This window comes from Lepidochelys kempii, chromosome 1 (assembly GCF_965140285.1).
Source record: "Lepidochelys kempii isolate rLepKem1 chromosome 1, rLepKem1.hap1, whole genome shotgun sequence".
NCBI lineage: Eukaryota > Metazoa > Chordata > Testudines > Cheloniidae > Lepidochelys > Lepidochelys kempii.
The window spans coordinates 262717554-262741681 of record NC_136380.1 but is presented as its reverse complement, the minus strand read 5'-3'; the positions used below and the strand labels follow the sequence as shown (position 1 = coordinate 262741681).

At 47.5% G+C, this 24128-nt stretch overlaps 1 protein-coding gene across 1 annotated transcript; it reads left to right on the top strand.

The window, feature by feature from the left end:
- The first annotated feature begins 244 nt into the window (after nucleotides 1-244).
- On the top strand, nucleotides 245-23546 carry NFAM1 (NFAT activating protein with ITAM motif 1). The gene is made up of 7 exons (XM_078851543.1): nucleotides 245-408; nucleotides 2912-3265; nucleotides 4089-4211; nucleotides 13567-13706; nucleotides 17325-17411; nucleotides 21035-21130; nucleotides 22592-23546. The coding sequence occupies exons 1-7, from the start codon at nucleotides 354-356 to the stop codon at nucleotides 22646-22648; spliced, it is 912 nt and encodes a 303-aa protein (XP_078707669.1). The 5' UTR covers nucleotides 245-353; the 3' UTR covers nucleotides 22649-23546.
- The last annotated feature ends 582 nt before the right edge of the window (nucleotides 23547-24128 follow it).

The window sequence follows — 24128 nt, the reverse complement described above, 5'->3', positions numbered from 1 at the left end:
AGCCAGCATGCAAAGTACACTCTGCTTCCCCATCACCCACTCCAGCCAACACACAATCCTAGCGAGGGCTATATATAGTGTGGCCATCAATTGACTTGAAGTAACACCAGCATAGCGGTTTACACCAACCACAGAGGCAGGGAGGAGTCCAGTGGAAAAGCAGAAGGGAGCCGTGACTACCAGGAACCGTCTGCCTGTTGCATTGTGTTTCCCATCCTGCTGCCTCCCCACCTCTTTCCTTGCAAAAGGGACAGGAGAAACGACATCTTAGTTGTGGAGATACCTGACCAAAAACATCTCTCGTCTGTTGGTGCGTCAGATCTGGTTGTTTTCTTACAGCCTTTGACCCTATCATGGTCTCCAGTCTAAATGTCATCTTCCTTCTTCTCTGGCTCCTTCAGCATGGAGGTAAAAAGTTCTTTTTGTTCCTTTTGTTTATGTTCTAATTTGGTTACATTATGGCATTTTTTCAGCTGGTGTCTTGTTAATTTCCAGAGAGCCCCCACTAGTAACTTGCACATTCCTGCTATTTCTGTCTTTTAAACATTCTTTCTTTTAAGAACTCATAAAGAAAACCCGGAAGGGAGGGGGACTATGGAAGTAGTGCTGTGTAACCTACATTAAATGGTTCAGGTCCTCTGTGGAAAGTTCTTCTCAAGCTAAGGGCTCCAGGGATTAACAGGAGGGTAGGTGTCGGCCCTGCATTGTGACAGTGGCACTTTGCAATGGCTTGTGTGAGAGCCAGGTTCATGTAAACCTTGGCATTGTTATACAGGGTGAACTGAAGAGGAGGATGAACGATCATGTCCTAGACTCAAGAGTAGGGCCAAAAGAGGCCACTCAGATCACTGGTCCTCCCATACCACTGCTGCATTTTGGATGATCCCTCATTACATCCCTCTTTCTCACATAGTATCTAACCTGCTCCTGACTCTGCCGTGACAATACCCTGAGCATTTCCCTTGGGAGTATCCCACAGCTCAGTTGCTTTTATGGTTACAAACGGTTTCCAGTGCGGTAACCTAAACTTTCACTTAACTTCAGCCCATTGCTACTTCTTATGTCATCTGCAGAGGCCTTTCTTTCATTGGCATGCTTTACCTTGAAGTAGTTTGTAGACCACGATCATGTTCTCCCTCCATCACCCCACCCCCCAAACTCTTCTTAGCGGTTTGTATTTAGCTCCTTTCATTTTGGGTTGTCACTTCTGAAATGTGGTGGTTAGAGAATTGTGATGTTTGTGTCACAATATGGTGTCATAACATGATGATGTCACACCAAGCTCAGAATCCATTATGGGACTCTTTTAGGGTCCTACAGCAACCCTGTTTGTAGAATGCAAGATGTCAGAGAATCCTCTCACAACCAGGAAAGATGACCACTCCACCTTTCTCTTTAGATCTCTATCCTTCAATTCATGTATCACTGAAAGAATCAAAATTCCTATTGCGTAGAGAGACTTGTCCATAAGGTTCTGACTCACTGTCCTAATGAGGGAAGAGCACTGAGGTACAGGATTCACAGCGCCTCATCTCTTTCTAGGCCAGTAAAGGTCAGATACAGTTTGGAAGATGATGCAGGTTGTCTGTAGAGGAAAGAGCAGCAGCTGCCCTGAATCTTGAGGGCCCAGTTTCAAGTTAATCTATCCACAGAGTCTAAGTACAGCGGTGACTAAGGTCTCTCCTGCCCCCTTACTTATCATGGGAACAGTGAGAGGAAATTAGCTCCACTGGCAAATGGAAAGAAAAAGCAGTTGGCTAGAGCTGTACTGATGATTTTTTGATAACTTTTAAAATGCTTTTGACACTCCTCCGCTCCTATTGTTCTCTATTCATTATTATGTCAAATGCTTTGAGATGGGAATTGCAGGTGCTAACATAAAGAGATCAAAGGTTGTCTAGTGTTTAGAACTTGAATCATGATGTCAAAGGGACGGGGGCATATACCCTGTGAAATGGGCTGTCTGTTGGCATTTTCACACTATATGGTGTTCCCCTTTAGCTTTTTTTTTTTCTTTATGCTAAACAAAAAAGGGAACAAGTCTAGAGACAGCATCTCCCCTTTGCTTCTGCAGCCTCTGTTGTAACTTCCTATGGAGCACCACTTGGTGAACTGCAGCAGCAGATATCCTTCCAATTGCTTGACAACAATCATGGGATCTATTTCCCCTCTCTCTTAAAGAGATACTATCACGCATGGCTACTTCAGGTCTTCACAGTTCTGCTAATAGTTCCCGTGTCTTATGTGCTGACTCACCCTTTGCTTTGCTGTTTAGAGTGGCAAAAGTTCTGAGTGATGAAGCTGCATCCTCTTAATGTTTTTCATGGTCTCAATACTGGCATGCACAGTATGTGCCATTTCCTTCCTCGCTCTCACACCCCCTTGTGCCCAAATACACATTTGCACACTGACACACACATTTGCACACTGACACACACATTTGCACACTGACCCAGAGGCATGGGATTTTAGAGGATGCATTATACAAAACATCAAACCAGAGTTAATTTCCACTTTTGTCAGCCATAACATATTCTCACATACTGAGTAATCAGTCCACTTCCTTCCTTCTTCCCCCTTTCAGCATGCTCGAGTTTTAGAGAAGAACTCACAAAGGAAAAGGGGAAGCCTGGGATTGCAAGTGTATCTAAAACCACACAATATTTATCTAATGGACTCTATAGACCACACAGGAGTTGCCTTGCCAAAACATACCAGTGGTCTATGTAGTCCAGTGTCATCCTGTCTCTGACAGTAGTCAATCCTGGATGCAGCAAAGCTGGGTGCAACCCCCGTGATAATGCATCTAAGTGTGTGTGTGTGTGTGTGTGAAAGAGAGAGAGAAAGAGCACACGTGTGTGTTTGGGGATGTTGTTACATCAAATGCTAATGATTATCTCCTATTGTCTAGGACGGCAGGTTGCAGGACGGAAGGTCTCTGTAAAACAAACCCCCCTGATCCAGGTTGCTTTTGCCAATGAAGAAGTATCTGTGAACTGCCTGGTCAGCTACCCCTACATGAAGGAATACACCACCTTCACGATCCATTATTACTGGGTGAACTCACAAGGCAAGACCGCCACAATCAAAAATTCTTTAGTATCTGAAGCAATCCCTTCTGGACGGACGAACCAGACAACAGAGAAGGATTACCCACATACAATTGGGCCACCAGGAAACCCCTCTGCTACTGGCACCTACTACTGCGAGGCCAAGTGGACAAGCATAACGATAACAGGAAAAGGGGTATTCATCCTTTTTAGAGGTAAGCTCCGACTGCGCCTCACCTAGCCAATGAGAGATTAGAAGAAGAGGTTTGAAAGGCAAAATCTTGCTGGAGTTTTTTGCCCTTTTTTTCTTTACATCAACAAGGTAGAAACTCGTAATACCTAGCACTTGGGTAGCACTTTTCATCCACCGTTGTCAAAGTGTTTTACAAAGGAGGTAAATAGCATTATCCCCATCTTACAGACGAGGAAATGGAGGCACAAAGAGGCTAAGGCCTGGTTTACACTACAAAGTGTTGCCAAGCTATGTCAGCAAGGAGTGCCACCTCACTCTAATCCATACAAAATGCAACTGCAGATATCAGCTTCTTTGCCTGCTGTTCTGACCACATAACCTCCTCTTTGGATCTCTCCACTTGCTCCCTGTCTTACACCATTATCAAAGTCATTCTTTTAGCCCTCACTTTCAAGACCCTTTCATGGATTTGCCACCCCCCGCTTATCCACGTCTGTCACATTTCCCTGTTTCCTGTGCTCCACCGTACCATCCGTGTCTTCCCCAGTCTACTTCTCCCACAGAGAAGGTGAGGTGGCAGTGGCAAAGTTGGAGGGGTTGGGAAAACTTGCAAGGACCTACCTGTACCTGATTCTGTCCATCACTATCAGTCTTTGTTTTTGGGACCTTTCACATTCATCCAGGATGTGATTTAAAAGAAAACATGTATTAAAAGATATGTTCTTCAGAGCTGCTTGTGAGTTTTAGCCCTCTGACAGCTGTTGAATAGAAAACTTGGGGGTAAAAATGAATAGTGGGTTCTCACCACCACTCATGCCATGAATCATTTGCCTTCCTCCTCACAGACACAGGGTACAGAGAGCCCTCCCCCAGCACGTGGAAATTTCTCATCGCTCTTACCACTATCCTCACCATACTGAGCATCACTGAAACAGCTCTGCTGCTGTGGAAGAGAAAGGCAAGTCCTAAGATAAGTATTACAGGCGCATCTGGTAGTGATGCCTGTAGCTAAGGTTTCTTGACACTTCCCATTATAAGACCCTGTTTTTAGTAGTTAATAACTTTACCAAACTTTAACTGTTTGGACTGAAATTTTCCATGCTGAGAGTCCACCTCAGACTGTTGGTTTTTTTTAAGTTTCAGCAAAAATGGTTCAGCCATATCAGAGAACAAGATGAAGGGTACATATATAGTTTTGCTCATGTTAAAAGTGACTTGTGTCAACCAGACTGTACGTGCACTATCCCCAAAGAGCAACTGAGCATGCTGAAGCCCAGGACTGCCAGGCTGAGCAGGACTTCCCCTGCAATCGCTTCTCACAGCACCAGGCACAGGAATTCAGAGCTCAAAAACTCTCTCTCCTATGCTCCCAATGCTCCCTCACTGCTGGCGCCCAGGCAGTGTGGTGGAGAAGCAGCCAAACTGGAATGCAGAAGGGCAAGAGCTAGACCCCTGGGGAAGGTGTGCAGTGGAGGAAAAAGAATGGACAAGGAGCCTTGGGTGGATATTGGGATTGGCTGGACAAGAAGCCAGGGAAAAGGGGTGAGGGACATTGCGGGGTGTGTGAGGGAGGTGGGATACAGGAACTAGTTGGGCAAGGAGACTGGGGCAAAGAAAATGAAGGGAGACTGAGATGAGAAGCCCAAGGAAGAAGACTGGGACTGGCAGTTAAGGTCAGGGAAGACTGGAACACCAAGGAGAAGACTGGGACTAGGATGAAGAGGTAGGGACAGGAGGAAACTGGGATATGGAGCCAGGGGGAGGAAGAGACAGGGCTGGGACAGGAACAGACAACTGGGGATGGGGCAGAAGGGGTCAGGTCTAGGGGGAGCAGGGGCATAAGAGTCTGTGCTCATTGGAGCACACCACTCTCCAGAACCTAGAACGGAACCTAGAATTCCTGAATCTCAACATTCCTCTGCTGCCACAAATCTCTGTAACCCACAGGCAAAGTGTGTGTCTCATTCACCTCTGGTGGCTGGTCTAAATAGGGGATGGCAATCTACTACTGCATTCAGTGATGCTGCTAGCTCAAGTGGCAAAGATCTGTGCTGTGGACTTACTACTTCCAGTTCTTCTGACAAACCGTGTGGGTATCAATATGATTCCACATGACGAAATTTCTGGTTTTCCACTTTGCTTTTTTTAAAAACCTGGGATGTTATGAACAAAAACCTGCAGTAAAAACATTATTAATGTTGCAAAGTCAAGCAATTAAAACTTAGGAAATGCCAGAATTAAGTTTGCCTATGCATCCTTGAATTGGGCCACTTATGTGTATGCCTTATGATAGAGTCTTTAGTTACATGATTACATGCTATTTTTTCCATTGGACCTCTGCCTCATCTCAGCACAGGATGGACAGTACTTACTTAATGAGCAACTATTCAATATTTTGGTTTTTCTGCATTGTTCAAGGTGTGGCCCTAGGCCTTATTGCTGCTACTCAAACACTGCTCTGCAGATGAATTATTAATTTCCTTATGGACTTTTCTGTGGCATTTATAACTATAGTGTCATGATCCAGGTCCGAAACCCAGTCTACAGGGAGGTCATCACTCTCTTTCCCGCCATTTATCAGCTTGCTGGGATCAGCTAGACCTGGCTTTCCTTGAAGCCCAGCTCATCTAGGAGGCTCCACTCTGAGCCCCAATTGTTGGAACGCTGGGCCTCCTGATTGGCTACTCTCCCTACTTAAGCCAGAAGGAGGAACAGGAACTTGGCTGGTACAACTGGTCTCCACCCTGCTTTGGATTCCCTCTCCCTGTACTACCTGCACTTGTCTCCTGGTCCTGACCTTCTGGTTTCCTGACACAGTATGATTCCTGGCATAGGCATCAATTCTGTGAGTGCTCCAGCCCTGGAGCACCCACGGAAAAAAATTAGCAGGTGCTTAGCACCCACCGGCAGCCAAGCTCCCCTTCCTCACTCTCCCCCACCCCCCAGTGCCTCCTGCTGCCAGCAGCCCCGCCGATCAACTCCTCCCCCTGCCTCCCAGCACCTCCCGCCTGCCGCAGATCAGCTGTTCTGTGGTGTGCAGGAAGCACTGAGAGGAAGGGGGAGGGATAGAGATGGGGATGGGGTGGAACTGGGCAGGAAGAGGCAGGGAAGGGACAGAGTGGGGGCGGGAAGAAGCGGGGTGGGGTGAGGGCTTAGGGGAGGGGGTGGAGTGGGGGCAGGGCCTGAGGCGGAACAGGGCAGGAAGAGGCGGGGTGGGGGTGGGATTTGGGGAAAGGGGTGGAGATGGGGCAGGACCAGGAGTGTAGTGGGGGTTGAGCACCCACGGGGAAACTTGGAAGCTGGCACCTGTGATTCCTGGTATATGACCTTTGGCTCTTCACCTTCTGGCTCTGAACCCTGGTTGGTGTGGGGACCTAGCCCTCCTGCCCTACATTAACTACTAGGCATGCCCTTCTCTGATATTCACCCAAGGAACTCAAGAAATTGCTGAACTACTAATGTGGTATGTAACCTATCACTTAAATCAGCTTCTGTACCAGTAGCTAATATGGAGGATAGCTAATGTGATGCCAATTTTTAAATCTCCAGAGGTGATCCTGGCAATTGCAGGCCAGTAAGTCTAATTTCAGTATGAGGCAAACTGGTTGAAACAATAGTAAAGAACAGAATTGTCAGACACATAGATGAACATGATCTGTTGGGGATGAGTCAGCATGGCTATTGTAAAGGGAAATCATGCCTCACCAATATATTATAATTCTTTGAGGGGGTGGACAAAAACGATGCAGTGGGTGTAGTGTACTTGGACTTTCAGAAAGCCTTTGACAAGGTCCCTCACCAAAGGCTCTTAAATAAGCAGTCATGGGCTAAGAGGAAAGGTTCTCTGCTGGATCAGTAACTGGTTAAAAGATGGGAAACAAAGGGTAGGAATAAATGGTTGGTTTTCAGAATGGAGAGAGGTAACTAGCAGCATCTCCCAAGGATCGGTATGGAGACCAGTGCTGTTCAACATATTTATAAATGATCGGGAAAAAGCGTAAATGGTGGGGTGGCAAAATTTGCAGATGATACAAAATTACTCAAGATGGTTAAATCCAAAGCAGACAGCAAAAAGCTACAAAGGGATCTCACTAAACTGGGTGACTGGGCAACAAATTGGAAGCTGCAATTCAATGTTCATAAATGCAAAAGTAATGCATATTGGAAAGCATAATCCAAATTATACATACAAAATGATGGGGTCTAAATTAGCTGTTACCACTCAGAAAGAGATCTTGGAGTCATTGTGGATAGTTCTCTGAAAACACCCACTCAATGTGCAGCCGGAGTCAAAAAAGCTAACAATGTTAGGAATCATTAGGAATGGGATAGATAATAAGACAGCAAATATCATAATGCCCTTATATAAATCCATGGTACACTGACACCCTGAATACTGCGTATAGTTCTGGTTGCCCCATCTTAAAAAAGATGTATTAGAAATGGAAAAGGTACAGAGAAGGTCAACAAAAACAATTAGGGGTATGGAACAGCTTCCATCTGAGACAAGATTAAAAAGACTGGGACTTTTCAGCTTGGAAAAGAGAAAATTAAAGGGGGAATAAGACAGAGATCTATACAATCATGAATGGTGTGGAGAAAGTGTTATTTACTCCTTCACATAACCAGTGTCGGGTTTACAATGGCTCTAGTGGCTCCATGGAGCCGGGCCCATACTGAGAAGGGGCCCCGGCCTGCTCTGCTTGCACTGCGCCCCAAGACCCTGCTGGCTCCCCCCGCCCACCACTTGCTCCTCTTGGCCTGCCTGCCGGCTGGCCAAGACCTCCTCTCCACTCCCTGGCTGCACCCCCTGCTCCTCTCAGCCTGCTGGCTGGACCCCAGTGCACCTCTGGCTGTGGCCAGTCTCAGCTTCCCACCATCTGCGGGGCCCCACCTGTCTCCGTGGAGCTGAGCCAACTGGGACTGATGCAGAAGCCTGGCCAGTCTCAGCCAGGTGTAGGGGGAGAGACAGTGTGAGCAGCTTGGCTGGGCCCCTCCAGGCAAGTGCGTCTTGAGGGAGCCCGGCCGGGGCAGGCCCTGGCCTGACTGATCATGCCATTCCCGAGGGGCTGGAGCGATTCCTGGCCCTGGGACTGGCCCTGGCTGCGCTGCCGACTCAGCCTGGCAGACACAGTCGCCTCCCAGCAAGGCCGGTAAGTGCAGCCAGGAGGCAGAGCTTGGGGGAGTGGGTCTGTGGGGAGCCTGGGGGGGGGTGCTGGGCTGTGAAGGGGTGAGGAGGATCTGTGTGTGTTGGGGCACTAGGGAGGGGGGGGTAGTGGGGGGTGTTGGGCAGTTGTGGTGGGGCTGTGGGTAGGGGTGGTGTTGTGCAGGGCGCTGTGCATTTGTGGGTGGGTCTGGGGGGGTGCTGGGCATAGTGGATCTGGGGGGCCTCTGGCCATAGGGAGTTGGGGAGTGTAGGGCGGGGGGGCTCTGTGTGGTGTGGCATAGGCCCACCCCTGAGGGAAGGGGCATGCTGGCAGCACAGGGCCGGGCAGGCCACTGTGCGGCTGGCAACTGCCGGTTTCTAAATAATGCCCTAGCATTGGGTAGAACAGGGCTGCCCCAGCCATGCCATGCCCCATTGCCTCTGGCTGGCCCCTCACTCCAGAGACTGACCTCCCCGCACCATGCTCCATTGCGTTCATGGGGGTCCACAAATACTTTTTGCGCCGGGCCCACAAAAGGTTAATCTGGCCCTGCACATAACATGAGAATCAGGGATCACCTAATGAAGTTAATAGGTGGCAAGTTTAAAACAAATAAAAGGAAGAACTTCTTCACACAATGCAGTCAACCTGTACAACTTGTTGCCAGGGAATGTTGTGAAGGCCAAAACTATAGCTGGGTTCAAAAAATAATTAGATAAGTTTGTGGAGGATAGATCCATCAATGGCTATTAGCCAAGACGGTAAGGGATGCAACCCCTGCTCTGGGTGTCCCTAGTCTTTGATCGCCAGAAGCTGGGAATGGGCAACAGGGGATGGATCACTTGATCATTGCCCTGTTCTGTTCATTCTCTCTGGGGCACCTGGCATTGGCCACTGTCGGAAGACAGGACACTGGGCTAGATGGACAATTGGTCTGAAGAAGTATGGCTGTTCTTATATTCTTATTCATAAGCTCTTATGAACATGGCATCAAATAAATTAGAGAAGGAATGAAGAGCTCACCAAGACAGGCTGCCAAGGCAACAGCTCTTGAATCCTGGAGTACCACTCTTGTCATAATGCAGTCAGAGACAGATTATTTTTCTGATTTAAAAAAATGACAATTATTAGACATTAATGGGAGAGAGAAATCAGGGGTGAGAACCTCTCCCCTCCTTTAGCCCAGTAAAGGGACTGGAATGAATAAATGGACACTAACAGTCTCGCTTCCAGTCAGAGCAGGATTTCCCCAGGACAGGAATTGCAGAAGACAGCTACACACATGTCTTCCAAGGACACCCTCACAACTCCTGGTGTGGGGGTCATGCTGGTGTGGGGCTGGTAGAGGGAGGGGCATTGCAGGGACAGGACTTTAGGGGGCAGGACTGTAGCATGCAGCTTTGCATAGCATTCAGGCGGTGACAGGCAGCTTTCCAAGAGGCCCCAGCCTCTCCAGTCCCCAGAGCATCCCAGGATTGGGAAGGCTGAGAGTTCTGTGCTGTGCCTTTTACAGTTTGTCTACACATGAAAATTAATCCGGAATAAGGTAAAGTGTGACTCCAAAATGGATTAAGCTAATTTGGAGTAAGGCAGTCATTCTGAAATAAGAGCATCCACGCATGTTGTTAATCAGGAATAGCTATTCTGGAATAAGTCCACTGTAGGCAAGTGTCACAGACTCCAAGTCAGTGCAGGAGGGAGCCCAGAGAGCAGCATGTAGGAAAATTGTCAGGCTTTTCATTTTCCATTGTAGGCAAGTATGCTTGATGTTTTTTATCTTGTGGGACTGCTCCTCTGCCTTAGGACTCTGCAGTACCACCTACCTCAAAGGTTCAAACATCATGAGATACCTTCTTCCCCCTCAAAAATCATGGGTTTGAGATGGAAAAAAAATAGATTATTTTTTTTTGTTTGTCTTCTGATTATTCCAGTGTTGATAATTCACGGATTTTATTGTGAATTTTGCAATATGCAGTGTTTTGCTTAAAACCCAAGCTCTAGGAGTTATGTGATTACATGAGAATCTCATCTTTCACTTTTTAAAAAAAATGTAAGTTTCTAGCCCTCAAAGGTTGTGGCATTTGAAAATGTGGAAACCAAAAGAACCAACATTTTTATTATTTTTAATCTCATGATACTTAAACGAGTCTCATCTTTCTGAGCACTCGAGGTTGGCAATGCTGTTTAAGCTTTAGAGAAGCTGCCTGGTCACAGTCCATATGTGAGATCATTTCAAGTTGAAAATTCAACCTAAAATTCATCACATACACACACATTATGGTTGCCAGTTTTGGTTGGAGATATTCCTGGAAGTTCTATCACATGACATAATATTTAATTAAAGATTAATCTTTAATTCCTGGAGACTCCAGGCCAGTCCTGGAAGGTTGACCACCCCCCACCCCCTTCTAAGAAGGAGACTTCACTTTCTCTCCTCTTTATCTCGGGGTGGCACTCATCACTTGCCTTTCTCTGTTCACAATTTCCTAATCCCAGCATTGCCTGCCCCAAAACAGTCAAATATAATGAGTCAGTCCTCTCTTGATTATCCTGTCCTCCTATATTCACTACTCCACCCCCACCGCATCTGCCAGTGTCCTTCCTTGTGCCCTGTACTCACCTCCTCTTTGCATGGCCCCTCCCTGCCTCCTGACAGCACACACCTTTGCTAAAATGTAGCCTGACTTTAAGTCTCATTGGAGACACTGGAAGGTGGTGGCCCTCTTTTCTAGGGGCAACCTCACTGCCACCTGCACAGGCTGTAGGGAAATGGTAGCCATCTTAATTAAGAGCAGCCTGGCATCAGGCCCAACTAATGGGGTATGGGAAACGGCAGCCATTTGGGGAAAGGGCAAAACTTTGCAACGTTGCTCATGTTCATCCCTACATAACAAGAGGCTTCGAGTCAAAATACCCAACATGAGTCTCACAACAAAAATGTGATTGCTGGCAACTCTCTGAAGTCACAATCTCCCCCATCGTGTCCCGTGGGGCCTGAAGCAAGGGAGCAGCCTGTGTGAGGCTACGGCCTTGCACCCTGTGCCTCATCAGGGTGCTCACCTAGCTCAGGCCTCTCTGATGTCTCTGTCTCTCTTCCCCACCATGTGCTGTGAGGCTCCCAGTTTGTTTCAGGCCCCTGTGAAATCACTGCCTTTCACCCTGTGTCCTGTGGGTCTGCTGCCCTGACTCCAATCTGATTAATCACTCTCTTTTCCACGCACCTACCAAACTACAGGCCTTTGGCCTGAACTTCAGGCCCTTGGGAGATTGTTCAGGCACTCAGGACTTTTGATGCAGCCACAGCTATCAATCTTGTGAATGCCAGATAGTAGTGGGCACAGAAGCTTATCATCCTTATTGTGTGTATAGAGAAGGAGCTAACCTGCATTTTAAAAAATAAACCCCAAAATGTATCAAAGCAGTGCTGATGCTGGGTTTTTCAATAACAATTTGTTCTGTGTTTTGTGCCTTATGAGAACTAAATGAGGGGTTTTGTGTATGTTTGTAGGTATTTGATTGGTCACTTGCAAATTATTGTAGAATTTAAAATAAATAGGGAGCAAGCTTCTTTCTCCTTTTGCTTTGGCTTCTTTTTGACTAAAACACCATGACTTCACAAGTGATTCCAGACCTCCCATTCGGATCTATACTGACTCCCCACTTTAGTTTGTCTAGTTACGGGCCTGCTGATGCCTCCGTACCCCTGGGGCCTCACCTCATAGGCTATACTGCAACTCAGACTGGAGCCCAGAGGGTCTCGGAGCCCAGAGGGTCTCAGAGCCCAGGCTCCAGCTTGAACCCAAATGTCTTCACCACAGTTAAACAGCCCCGTAGCCTGAGCCCTGCGAGCCCGAGTCAGCTGACACAGGCCCGCTGAGGGTGTTTAATTGCATTGTGGACACATACCCATAGAGGTAGTGACTGTGAATGGATGTGAGATGCAGACACTGCCCCTTCTCCTTAGCATGAAAAATGCTCTGGATCGCAACCAAAATAGTTAACCAAATGGAGGGAAAATAAGCACAGGCTGGACTAGCACCAAGGCTGAGGACAAGCCCCTTCCCCTTACTCCAGAGAGTTTAGCCAGATGTCTTCCTAGGGGGAAATGTCAAGACTTGCTGACATCTCCAGATTTTGAGTTGACCTACTGATTATTTATTTTTTAACACCAGAAGGGACCATCTAGGCTGACCTGCTGTATAATGCTGGCCATAGAATTTCTTAACACAAGTTCTCTAGGCTTGAAGATTTAAATGTTTATCCCTAATTACTAATGGATTGGAAAGTAGCTCATCATCCTCATGTGATATGAGACAAATGTCATCCTGCTTCTTTCCAAATACAGGACAGAAATACTTTTCAAATACTTCTGCCTTTTCTGCATTATTATGAACAATTTTGCTCAGCCAGGAGAGTACTTGTGGTGATAGTAGTGGTTTCCCTTCGCCATGTTGGTAGAATGACACTCTTCTTCACAAGAGGAAAACCCCTCCACAAAGTCATGAATCAAGTGAAGTAATATTGCCTTGTATTATGCTGCACCTTACATTTCTGTCCTTTGTATACACAACCGCGGAGGGGGTGATGACCTTGTCAGATCTCACAAGCTAAGTGGAGTTAGATTTGGTCAGTATTTGAATGGGAGATCTCTACAGAAAACTCATTTGCTGAAGGAAATGGTGTTGGTGATTCCAGAAGAGGTCATCTTCCTTCAGTCAGTATTGGACCAATGCCTCAGTGTATTACTGACCAATAAAAAGTCTCCTGGTACTCTTCTCAGGGTTGTGATGTTAGCACTAGTTTCCTGACCAAGTCTCATTTTAAGTAATTGCATTCTGCCCCTCTAACATTCCCCCTACAGGTGCAGCTGGGTAGGGCTGTCTTTATTTCCTGTGCTGTGAAATAGGTGCAAGCTGCATCACAGAGATGCCTGTATTGTAGAAGTCATTTTTGTGTAAACACAGTCTGGTTCACAACATTTTACACCAGTGTAACCCAGCTGATTTCACTGGTTTACACTGGTGCGAGAGGAGGGTCGAGCCCACTGTTTTCAAAGTGGTCCTTTGTGATGAAAGTGCTATAGAAATGTGATTCACTAGTTATCACTGATCATGTGTTAAGTACAAGAATCATGCAAACATGTATTTCACATTTTGGAATGTTGTGTGTTTACAACAGATCTGTCATTTAGTGTCTTGTCCTAAGTTGGTGGTGTGTCGTGGGAGATGCCCAGATGTCCTCCAGAGATGCCCAGACCTGAGCACAGGAACCCAAGCCCCTTCAGGAAGCTCAGAACCATCTGGCTCCATCTACACTGTGAGTACCACCAGAACTACCCCCATCCCCAATGTGGCATACAGCTAGACCTCCATGTGTACACCAGCATGGCACCATGTAAAAATAGGGTGATCTGGGGGCTGGAGGAGAGACACAGTGCACTCCATTCACCTCAGTATAAGGAAGGATTTGATTCCAAAGAGAGGGTTGGTGAGGAGGCAAGGTATCTTCTTATGCCGTCTCTTCACTATAACTTTTGCCTTCTGCTCAGAATAAAATTGACACCCTTTTACCACTGCTGAAAGTGGCCCGGGGCAGCTGTTTCCATTCCCCTAGCCTGGTGGCTGCAATGCATCTGTTTACCCAAGGAAGGGAAGGAATTGCTTAAGATGGGCGGCAGGGCAAATGTATGGGGGGGAGTAAAAGGGTGAAAGTGAGCAGAGAAGAATATTGGCTGAATATCAGGAAACCTTTTCTGAGCATGAGATATATAATGGAGTGGAAAAGTCTCGCCAGGGGGGAGATGGAAGCTCAGTTGCATGAATAATTTGTGACTGGACAAAGCTCTGGAGAATGTACTGTAGGGAATGCTAATGCACTGCCAAGAAGGGTGGGATGCTGATGTGGACAAGAGGATGGACTAGGTCTTTTCTAGCTCAAACTTCACAGGTTCTTATGAGGCCAGTAGGGTTTGGTTTGGTTTGTTTTTTAATTTTTGGAATTGAGGTTTAAAAAAAAGCATCTGGAAATACCAGGGTAATAATTTGGGGGAGGGAAATTAATCTCATAAATCTTTTACTTTTAGAAATAAATTTCTTTTTAATTCAACTGTTTAGTAAACATGGAGAGTTTTTTCTGTAAAAGTGGATGATTTCTGCAAGGAGGTTTTAAAAAAAAAATCCCAATTCAGTTTTCGCTCAGTCAGCGTTGTCATGCAGCCTCAGCTCCATCTTAATTACACGTTCCATCATGTTGCCTCTTTCGAGGTGTCTACCCAAAATTTAAAATAACAGTGTTTTAAACCCTGGGCCAGCTTTGTGAAGGTGCCCCAGGCAAGTGTTGGTGGACATGATGGTGCAACCCCCCCGTTGCTCCTTCTCCATGAAGGGCTAGGAACTGACCGGGCTGGTCCCCAAAATATAGGTGGGATTATCTTAGAATGGGGCACAGCTAATTTCCCTGAGAGATGCACTCATTTAGTGTCTCTTGGGAAGCTTTAGCAGCTGAGGTTCCTAGGGAACCTTGGGCAGAATGTAAAGGTGCCATTCACTGAGATTAAAGCCTCCTCCAGCCTAGCTACCTAAGGGTGCAGATTGCACTCCTGTTCCCTGGTGCCTGCAGGTGTGACTCTAGCTGATCTAACAAGACAAGGTAAAAAGGAATGTTTTGGGGCCTGAAGCACCACCTTTGGTCCCATCTACGCTATTAGAAGCTAGTGTGGTGCCGGAGCTGGTTACCGCCCAGTAGCACACACAGCCTGATTTCTCTGTTGCAGAGGCAGATTAGGGATTTGTGGGGTCCTAGGTCAGAGCAAGTGGGGGCCTCTCTCCACCTTTTCCGCCTCCCGCCCCCCCCCCCCCCGCCCCGTCGTCGTCCCGCCAGCACTCCTGACAGGGAGCTGGGTCAGGGCGTGGGGGCTTCCCCTGCCCGCCTGGTGCTCCTGCCGGGGAAATGGGGTTGGGGCACAGGGGCTTGCCCTGCCCCGCCAGCCCGGCACTCCTGACAGGGAGCGGGGTCTTCCCCTCCTCTCCCGCAGGAGCGCTGAGCGGGCAGAGCGGGTCAGGACATGGGAGTGCCCATATTTCCAGGTGCTCCCCAATTGGCTAGGGCCCCATTGGCCCAATGGCTAATCCACCACTGCTTGGTTGCTGAGAGAAAAATGCACAGGGCAAGAGACTCTCTGTGACCAGCAGCAGGAAAGGAACGGAGAGCAAGGAAGAGGAGAGGAGAGCGCTGTGTGCGTGCACATGCATGCGTGTTGGGTTCCGAATGAGTGGACAGATTAAATAACTGTTAATGTTTGCCTCTTTGAAGGGGCGAGTCGGGGTAGCAACCACATGATGCTCTGCTGATTTTGGCTGCCCTGTCTGTCTCAGGGCCCTTTGCAGGCTGTTCATCCCCCTACCAACACGCTCTTCTTTAAATCATGATCACTTTGAGCTTGATCCAGAGGGGTTCTGAACGTGTGTAATTCCCAGGGAAATGAATGGGGTGATAGATGCGCAGCGCCTCCCAGGATCAACCCCAGGCACTTGCTTTTTCTCTTTGCTGTATTAAGAGACATGACAGTCTCATTCACTTTGCAATGCCCCCCAACAGCATATGCCCCTCCTGCCTGCCTAAGCTCCTCCCACCTTCTTGTTGCCAGAGAAACAGCCGCCTTGGCAACCTGCTGTCATCCTTGAAATACACATGGAAAAGTCCTCCTGATTGTTTTATTAGATCCTCCGGGCAGATCTGGAGCATCATTCAGTCTGACATGGATCTTTAGTGACACGATTATCTGAGGGACAAGGAGATGCTCACATGTGTAGCATGTGTGTGTGTTTCTGCATGTACCTGTGTGTGGGCATTCAGGGCAGAGCTTAAATTCTTATAGTATATTTCCCAGATGCCTCTCCCCCACAATTCAGGGCCCCAGCTTCAGCTCTGGGGCAGGGAGTCTCGGGACTTTAGCCCCATTGGGTGGAGGGGGGGTGGCAGGGCTCAGGGCTTCTGCCATGCGGGGTGCTCTGGGTCTCAGGGCTTCTGCCCCATGGGGTGCCCTAGGGCTTGGGGCTTCTTCCCTGCAGGGCACCCAGGGCTCGGGGCTTCTGCCCTGCAGGGCACCTGTACTGGGGCTTGGGGCTCCAGGCTTCAGCCACAGAGCCAGCTCGCAACCCCCAGAAATTTGAAAATATTTACTGGAGCTCTACTCTGGACAGCTCTGGCTGAATTTAAGCTCTGTTTCAGGGGGAGTGTGTGGGTGTATGTATGTAAGTGTGATTTAGAGTGTGTGTGTGTGTGTGTATGTATCAGTTCCCATATTATTTCTGCATTTTAAGGAGGGAAAAATAGTTCCTGATTTAAAAAACAAATGCAAATTGTCCCCTTATAAGTGACTGTGAAGTTCCTACCTTTGGTGTCCTGTTGGGCATCAGGACATCAGCTCAGCCACTCTTTCCATTCCCAAATGCCCAGCATGATTGTGATTGAAACCTGGGAGAGATGTGCACACTAGTGCCATATTGTACCATTCAGAGCTTATCTTGCCAGCAGGTTCACCTCCTGTCCCACTGAGCAGTGAATGTCCCCCATAGTGGAAGGTCTTATTCTGCACCGTGCGAAGAATTTGGAGTAGATGGAGGCAGGTGGGAGGGGCCCCGCTTTCTTTGGTTTTCTCCGTAGGATATAAATCTATCTCATCATGTCTCCATGATTCAAAATCATGACAAGGACAGGGTTGCCCTGTGCAGTTAGGGCAGGAAGCAGTTTCCAGGACTTTTGCAGACTTCAGGATCTCTGGCAGACTTTGGGGACACAGGCTTTAGGCTCATCAAACTCAAATTTAGGACAGATGGCAATCCCTGATCACAGCAGGCAACTGTGCATTTTTTCACGTCCATGAACTGCGTGTTTGTGATGTGACACAAGCCCTCTTTCCTCTCCCCGCTCTAGTGCCTAGAATCTCACCAAGCTGAGGTCTATTCTGTCCTTGAGAATAACACGAACAGCTTGTCGCTTGAGACGAATCCCACTGCTACGGTAAGTTTCCTCTCAAGTAATCCTGACCCTGTCCTGCTGGGGGTTCCCTTTGAAATTGGGCCTGGCATAGAAACCACCACGGAGCTGCTGTGCCTTTACAAAGGCAGTAAATCTAACTGCTGCTTCCTCTCCTCCCACCCAGAAAAGAAAAGGCTGAGTTCCTCCCGCCCCTAGGCTGGGCTTATGCATGTTGAATCTTTCTTCTCTCTGGTTAAACAGTTGTTTTGTCAAACGTTATTAGTTCGGGGAGGCCTGGCTGATATAGATGCTGCAATGTGAGATTTGCTCTGAGGCATGGTGGGAGATTTGAGATCATTTCTGGCAGTGGAAACCTCCCTGTATGCAGACCAGACCAGGCCTTCATGGAATATGGGCTGGTACTGGCTTCCAGTATGGCCATTTTGGACTGCTCAGGCAGCGCAAAGATCAGACAGCTGAAGATTCATCCTGCATGGAGAAGTCCTTGTATATTGGCATGGCTGGGACACTGCTGAACCTAGCCATCCCCGATTGGCAAAACAGCCCTCTGAAGGCCATTACCACGGGCCAAAAGTTTAAAGAAGCTCTGAGACTGCCCTAACTTCTGTCAGGGTTGATGCAACCCCTGACAGCCGTGGGGATCAGGGAAAGGGAATCTACAGCCATGTTTAGCCTCCTCTGCATTCTGGTCCTACACCGAGTGCAGGTCGACCAGCCCTGGAAACTGGGCTCAGGGTGTTCTAAGCCCTATATATAATATGTGTTTTCCCCTTACGGTCAAGATGAAAAACATATTGAGTGAAATGCTTCTTGAGCAACTGCTCAAGAGATCGACAAGAGTCCCCTACTTAACAGAAGTGATGGTCTAATAAAAGTAAAGCAGAATTATTCCCTATATGGTAGGGGACATTTTGGAGCACTCTCAAAATGAGGGAGTGCCTCTCTTAGGTGGACTCTCGTGCAGGTTTCCCTGTACTGTGTGGTTTTTGTTTGTTTTTGTTGTTTTGGGGTGGGGGTGGGTTATGAACACATTGGATTCAATGACTTTTCCCAGTTGTTGCTGTTTATTATTGTCAGCGGGGTGAAACCCCTGCCTAACGGTTAGAATCTCTGGTGGCAGCCTTGCCTAGTGGTTAGGGGTAGGGGAACCCAGGCCCTCCCACTTCACCAGGTTCCAACCTAGGGCACTCTTGGTCACCACAGGGAAGGAATCCACTTTGTGTGGTCCAGTTAACACCCTCCCCTGGGTCTCTTCCTACCACTGTGTCCCTCCTTGGGGAGTGTCATGGCTTGCAGTTATCCCTGTAACCTGGTCCGTGGGCCTTTGCAAGCTAAGGAGTCGCAGCTTCATGCAACCACTCTCCTCCTGGGACACTATCCTGGCGCAGTCCCTCCATCACAGTGGCTGCAGCCCCACCTCTCTCTCCACCCACCAGCCTATTGTGCTGAAGAGACTCTCTCTTAAGGCCCTCCTCCAACCGGAGCATGCCCAGCAGGCCTGCTGGGGTGGAGCTTCCTGGGCGCAGATTTGTTCCTGCACCCCTATCTCTCTCCAACGTGAGGTTTGTCCACCCCATCACAATTACCATTTGCACTCAGTTTGGAGAGTAAAACAAGGTTTGGTGAGTTTTGCCTCATTTGCAGCTGGTTTCACTTTCTGTTTCTCATGCAGATTATGTGTCCAGGATCCATTAAGTAAATCATGTCTCACATTACCTACAGTAGTAGAACAATAAGGACAGAAAGGAACAACAAAAATAAATCATGCTAGTACAGTGAAAGGGCTCTTGTTTACAAACTACCTCTAGTCTGATCCATTTCTACCTTCAGAATCCAGTTAATACCAATTGTTTCCCACTGCTAAACTCTTTGCAATTCTGTGTCCAGAATCTGCTGGGCATTCCAGGTGCTGTAACTACACACACCTTCACCACAGTTCTTAAACTTGGCATTGGTCTGTTTGTATTGCAAAGATATGAGGGAAAGTTTTTGGTTATAAAAAACAACAACACCACCCCCGATTCATTAATTTTATTAAAATTATTATTGTAACCGAAGCATTTCTATTCATATTCTCTTGTCTTACTAAACTTTTTAGGCCTGAACATTCTTGGGAAGTTGAAAAATGTAGTGTGGACAGTGCCTAGGGGCTGAATCCACTACTAGCAACTGTAACAGTGGCCCTCCAACTGCATAATGACTTTGAACATGGCATAATAGAAGCTGCTATATTGGATCATACCAATGGTCTATCTAGTCCAGTATCTTGTCTCCAATAAGCAGCAGCAGCAGCTTCAGAGGAAGAAACCCTGCAGTAGGCAGTGTGACGGGGCAAGGCCAGATGGCTATAGTAAAGTAATGGGAGACAGATATATTAGCTACAGGCTATACAAATTCCTGTTACCAGGATAAGCAAATGGCAGCTGCTCCAAGTCAATTAAGACACCTGGGGCCAATTAAGATCTTTCCAGAAGGCAGGGAGGACAGCTAGGTTGATTGGGACTTCTGAAGCCAATCAGGGGGCTGGCTAAAACTAGTTAAAAGCCTCCCAGTTAGTCAGGTGGGGGCATGTGTCAGGAGCTGTAGGAGGAAGCTGCGCTGTTGTAGAGACTGAGCAGTACAAACCATATCAGGCACAAGGAAGGAGGCCCTGAGGTAAGGGTGAAGTGGATCTTGAGGAAGTGGGGGCTGCTGTGGCGAAGTGGCCCAGGAAATTGTACGCATCCTGTTTCTAAAATGTCAGCTACCATTGCTGACACTATTAGGGTCCCTGGGCTGAAACCTGGAGTAGAGGGCTGGCTCGGGCTTCCCCCTTTACCCCCCAATTGATCACTGAGACTGGGAGACCAGAGAGTCTGTGCAAGGGAGGGTAGCTTCTCCTCACCTCCCTTACTGGCTTATGATGAAAATGGCTCAGTAGGCTGTGACCCTTGCCTCTAGAGAGAGAAGGGCTACGTGGGGGTTCACAGTGAGCCGCTGAGGCTAGTGAAATCAGCCAGGAAACGCGAGACCCATGGAGACAAGGACAGAGCTTTGTCGCAGCAGTTATGGGAAAGTTTCCTCCTCTCCCTAAATAGTTAGAGGTTGGCATATGTCCCAACGCTTGAATGGTCATATCCCTTCCAAAACTCTTGTTTACTTAAAAAATATATTTACTGTTATAACATTGAATAGTCCAGTTATCCATAGAAATGTCTGGTATGTTTTGGAATCATGCCAAGCTCTTAGCCTTAGTGATATCTTGTGGCAGTGAGCTCCACAGACCAATTGTGCACTGTGTGAAAAAGTATCTCCTTTTATCACTTTTACATTTTTACCACCTTTCAATTTCATTTTTGGCCTCTTGTTCTTGTGTTCTGAGACCAGAAACACAAGAGATTCCAACTTACCTTTTATCCCATTCATTCTTTGTTAGACTTTAATCATGACCACTCTTCTTTGGGCAATGTGAGTGATTCAGTCAGGGAGCTGAGATACTGTGTACACATCATGGTGCTCTTCACTAAATATGGAGCACTCAGCATGTTATCGGAACCCTGGTACTACCACATGCGAGCCAGTGAATTTGGAGGTTAGAGTGTTTGGAGAGTGGATGCTAAGGCAAAGTGACCTGTTACTGAGTGATGTGGGTACGTCTCTTGTAGCTTCAAGACATGATCATCTCACAGCCAGACAGGGTTGAAGGTAGAAATGAAGACTGTGGGAAAACAGGGAAGAAGAAAAAGAAGAAGAAAGAAATGGTAAGAGCCTTCTACAACCCTGCCGTCAAAAGCAGCCCCATACCTTGTGTTCAGCAGATCACATCATTCAGAAAGTAAAGAACTGAGCATTGTAGTGATGTTTTAAATCTCACCTTCACTTATCATGTGTTCTGTGTCCAGACTCAGCTCTGTGAGGGGACAGAGATGGAGGGGAGGTTCTCTAGCAGGCGCAATGTTAGCAATGGAATGGGAAGGTTTGCATTAAGGAGCTCCCAGCTGCTTACGTGCCACCCTCTGTCTGCAGTGAACACAGAGTGACTGAAAACTGGATAAACATGGTAGGCCAGATTAATCTGTGGTGTAATTCCATCAAAGTCAATGAGGATAAATTTGACCCAAAATGTCTATGGCCTTCCCTGTGCTAGAGAATTTGATGTGCTGCCTACCACTGCAGTCCGTAGCTCACGTAACACATCACATGCCCACACATAAAATTACAATCAGTACCGCACAAGTATTTGCGCTGCTATTAGGACGGGACTTGCTTTGAGCAAGGCTGACCACTGTTGCTGCATTGGCACTGAAGAGTCTTAGATTCACCCACCGCTGCGCTAGCTCTGGTGCAGTTTTCATCAATGCTAGTAATAGTGGGAAGGCGAGTAGAGAGTTAGGTGCCAGTGATTTTTGCCACCCTTTCCGGTAATTCTGCTCAAGGTAGTCCTAGACAACATGACGATAAATTCCAGTGACTGGTTTAGACCAGCACTCTCACTGTTGCTACCACCAGCCCAGTGGCTGTGTTTGCAAGGAATGCTGTATGTGGATGCAGGCATGAATGCACCCATAACTGGAAGGCTGGTGTGGGTGCACTGCATCACTGCAATATCCACCAGTCCAGCTAGTAATGAATAGGTCAGTTCTCTGGTGTACATGCACCCTTTGGAGAGTCCACACTTTGCTTTTTTTGTCAAATGTTTCCCACTGATGCCACAGAGGAAATGCTAGTGTAGACAGGACTTCATGCAGCCACTGGCATTTCAACTACTCAGTTGTCTAACCTTGCTCACAGCGACAGCAGGAGTATGTGACCCAGTGCTGAAAATGTCCATGTCTGTCGATGCCTTGTCTCTGCAAGATACAGTGGTGTAGAAAAGATCCAGCTATTGAAGAAACAAAATTGGGAAGGTCAGGGAATTCCTCTTTCACAGAATCCAGACTGATTTATTTTTTACTTTTGGAATAACCGAGATCAATCTCCCTTCCCAGGCAGATTGCTTTTTTGGAACAGTGGAAAATAGGAAGCACCTTTATGCCTGGAGCAGGGTTATTAATGTTCATCTCTGGTGGAGCAGCATTCCGCTGGCTGAGTAAATTCCATTCTGTGGATCACTAGTGGCCACTGCTAGTGGAAAGAGTTGCAGAGGATACTTCTTAAGAATCTATCTGGCTTCTTTTCAATAATTTTCCTCCATTTCTTTTTTTCTTTTTATCATTTTGTAGAAATCTCAGCAAGAAACTCTGGAAGAACCCTTTGATATCCTGTATGAGAATATCTAAGGGAAAAGACTGATCGTGCTTGGACTATACATCTCTGAGTATGAGGGAACTGCCCCTCACATCTTTAGTATCCATCTGAATGCTCCAGAGACTCATGGCACACTGATGGCAGAGGCCCACCCTCGTCTCTTTCTAATCTGTTCTTTATGGACCTCAGAATTCCTCTGTTCTGATCTCAGGGTGGCCCAGGCTGCATGGGTGCTCCTGCAGAGAATATTGCTTTCAGTTATTTATAAGTCTGACTTTTAGAGATCGTTTTAGTCAAGATCTGTGCAAGTTTCCCTCATGCAGCTATGCCGATGCATTTCAGTCTTGCTCTATAGCACTTGTTGTACAATACAGGGACCCCGCTACTTTTTTTGACAGTGCACCTCAATCCTGACCTGCAGCCCATGCTATCCCACTCCTAGCTCTCTCCTGTCATGCCAATATGAACTTGATATATGTCTATTGAGGACCTGATTGGGAGCCAAGGCCCCCGTCACCGCGTTCCCTTTCTCAACAACTTCAAGCTGAAACATGCTGATGCGTAAAGCAAAGAGACCTGCTAGCCCTGTACTGTAACTGCAGATGTACAGTACAGCCCTGTGCTGCTCCAAAACAGTCTGTCGGATTCAGCTCTGCAGGGTGAATATTTTCCTTTGAATGCAACCAACGGAATCTGGTGTGGCGGGGCAGCAAGAAAAGAGATGCAGAAAATGAAGCAGGAGTCTTCCCTGCCTGTGGCTCATTGGTGATGTTCCTCCCGAGATAAATTATTTGGAGACAGGGCTAGCAAGAGTGGCTGCCCTGCTGGTGTCTGTCCTGTTTATAACCCTGTCCTAGGCTGATGTCCCTTCCAGGAAGGGTGTTTAGAGGGAGAGTTAACATTCTTCTTTTTAATAGGTATTGTTATATAGTGTGATTGGTTTTTTAAGCCCTGGCGTGGGCAGATGTAATATCTTGGGGATAAATCTTCACCCCATTGAAGTCAGTAGGAGTTTTGCCATTTATTTCAGTGGGGCCAGGATGTCAATCCTGGGGTTTAGGATGGTATTTTAAAAAATGCAACTAGACCAGCTTATCAGACGCACAATATATGGAGCAGAGGCCCTGCGTGTGAATTTTCCACCCAAGCTCTTATCCTTGCCATCACATGGATCTAGCCCAGAGGTGGCCAACCTGAGCTTGAGAAGGAGCCAGAATTTACCAATGTACATTGCCAAAGAGCCACAGTAATATGTCATCAGCCTCTTATCTGCTCCCCGCCCTCCAGCCCCCAGTGGCTCCCTCCCCCCCCATGCCTCCCACCTGCCATGATCAGCTGTTTTCCATGCTCAGCAGGCTCTTGAGGGGAGGGCACAGCACATTTGGGGGAAGGGGAGTGGGGGCCGTGCCTGGGGCAGAGCAGGGGGTTGAGCAGTGAGCACTCCCTGGCACACGGGAAAGTTGGTGTCTGTAGCTTCACCCACGGAGTCGGTGCCTATACAAGGAGCTGCAT

Bases quoted from the DNA above. Each gene is read 5' to 3' on its own strand.
- NFAM1 (XM_078851543.1), top strand. From the start codon at position 354: ATGGTCTCCAGTCTAAATGTCATCTTCCTTCTTCTCTGGCTCCTTCAG. The intron at 4,212-13,566 runs AGATAAGTATTA...TGTGTTTACAAC, and splicing joins GAAGAGAAAGGCAAGTCCTA to AGATCTGTCATTTAGTGTCT. The intron at 21,131-22,591 runs GTAAGAGCCTTC...ATCATTTTGTAG, and splicing joins AAAAGAAGAAGAAAGAAATG to AAATCTCAGCAAGAAACTCT.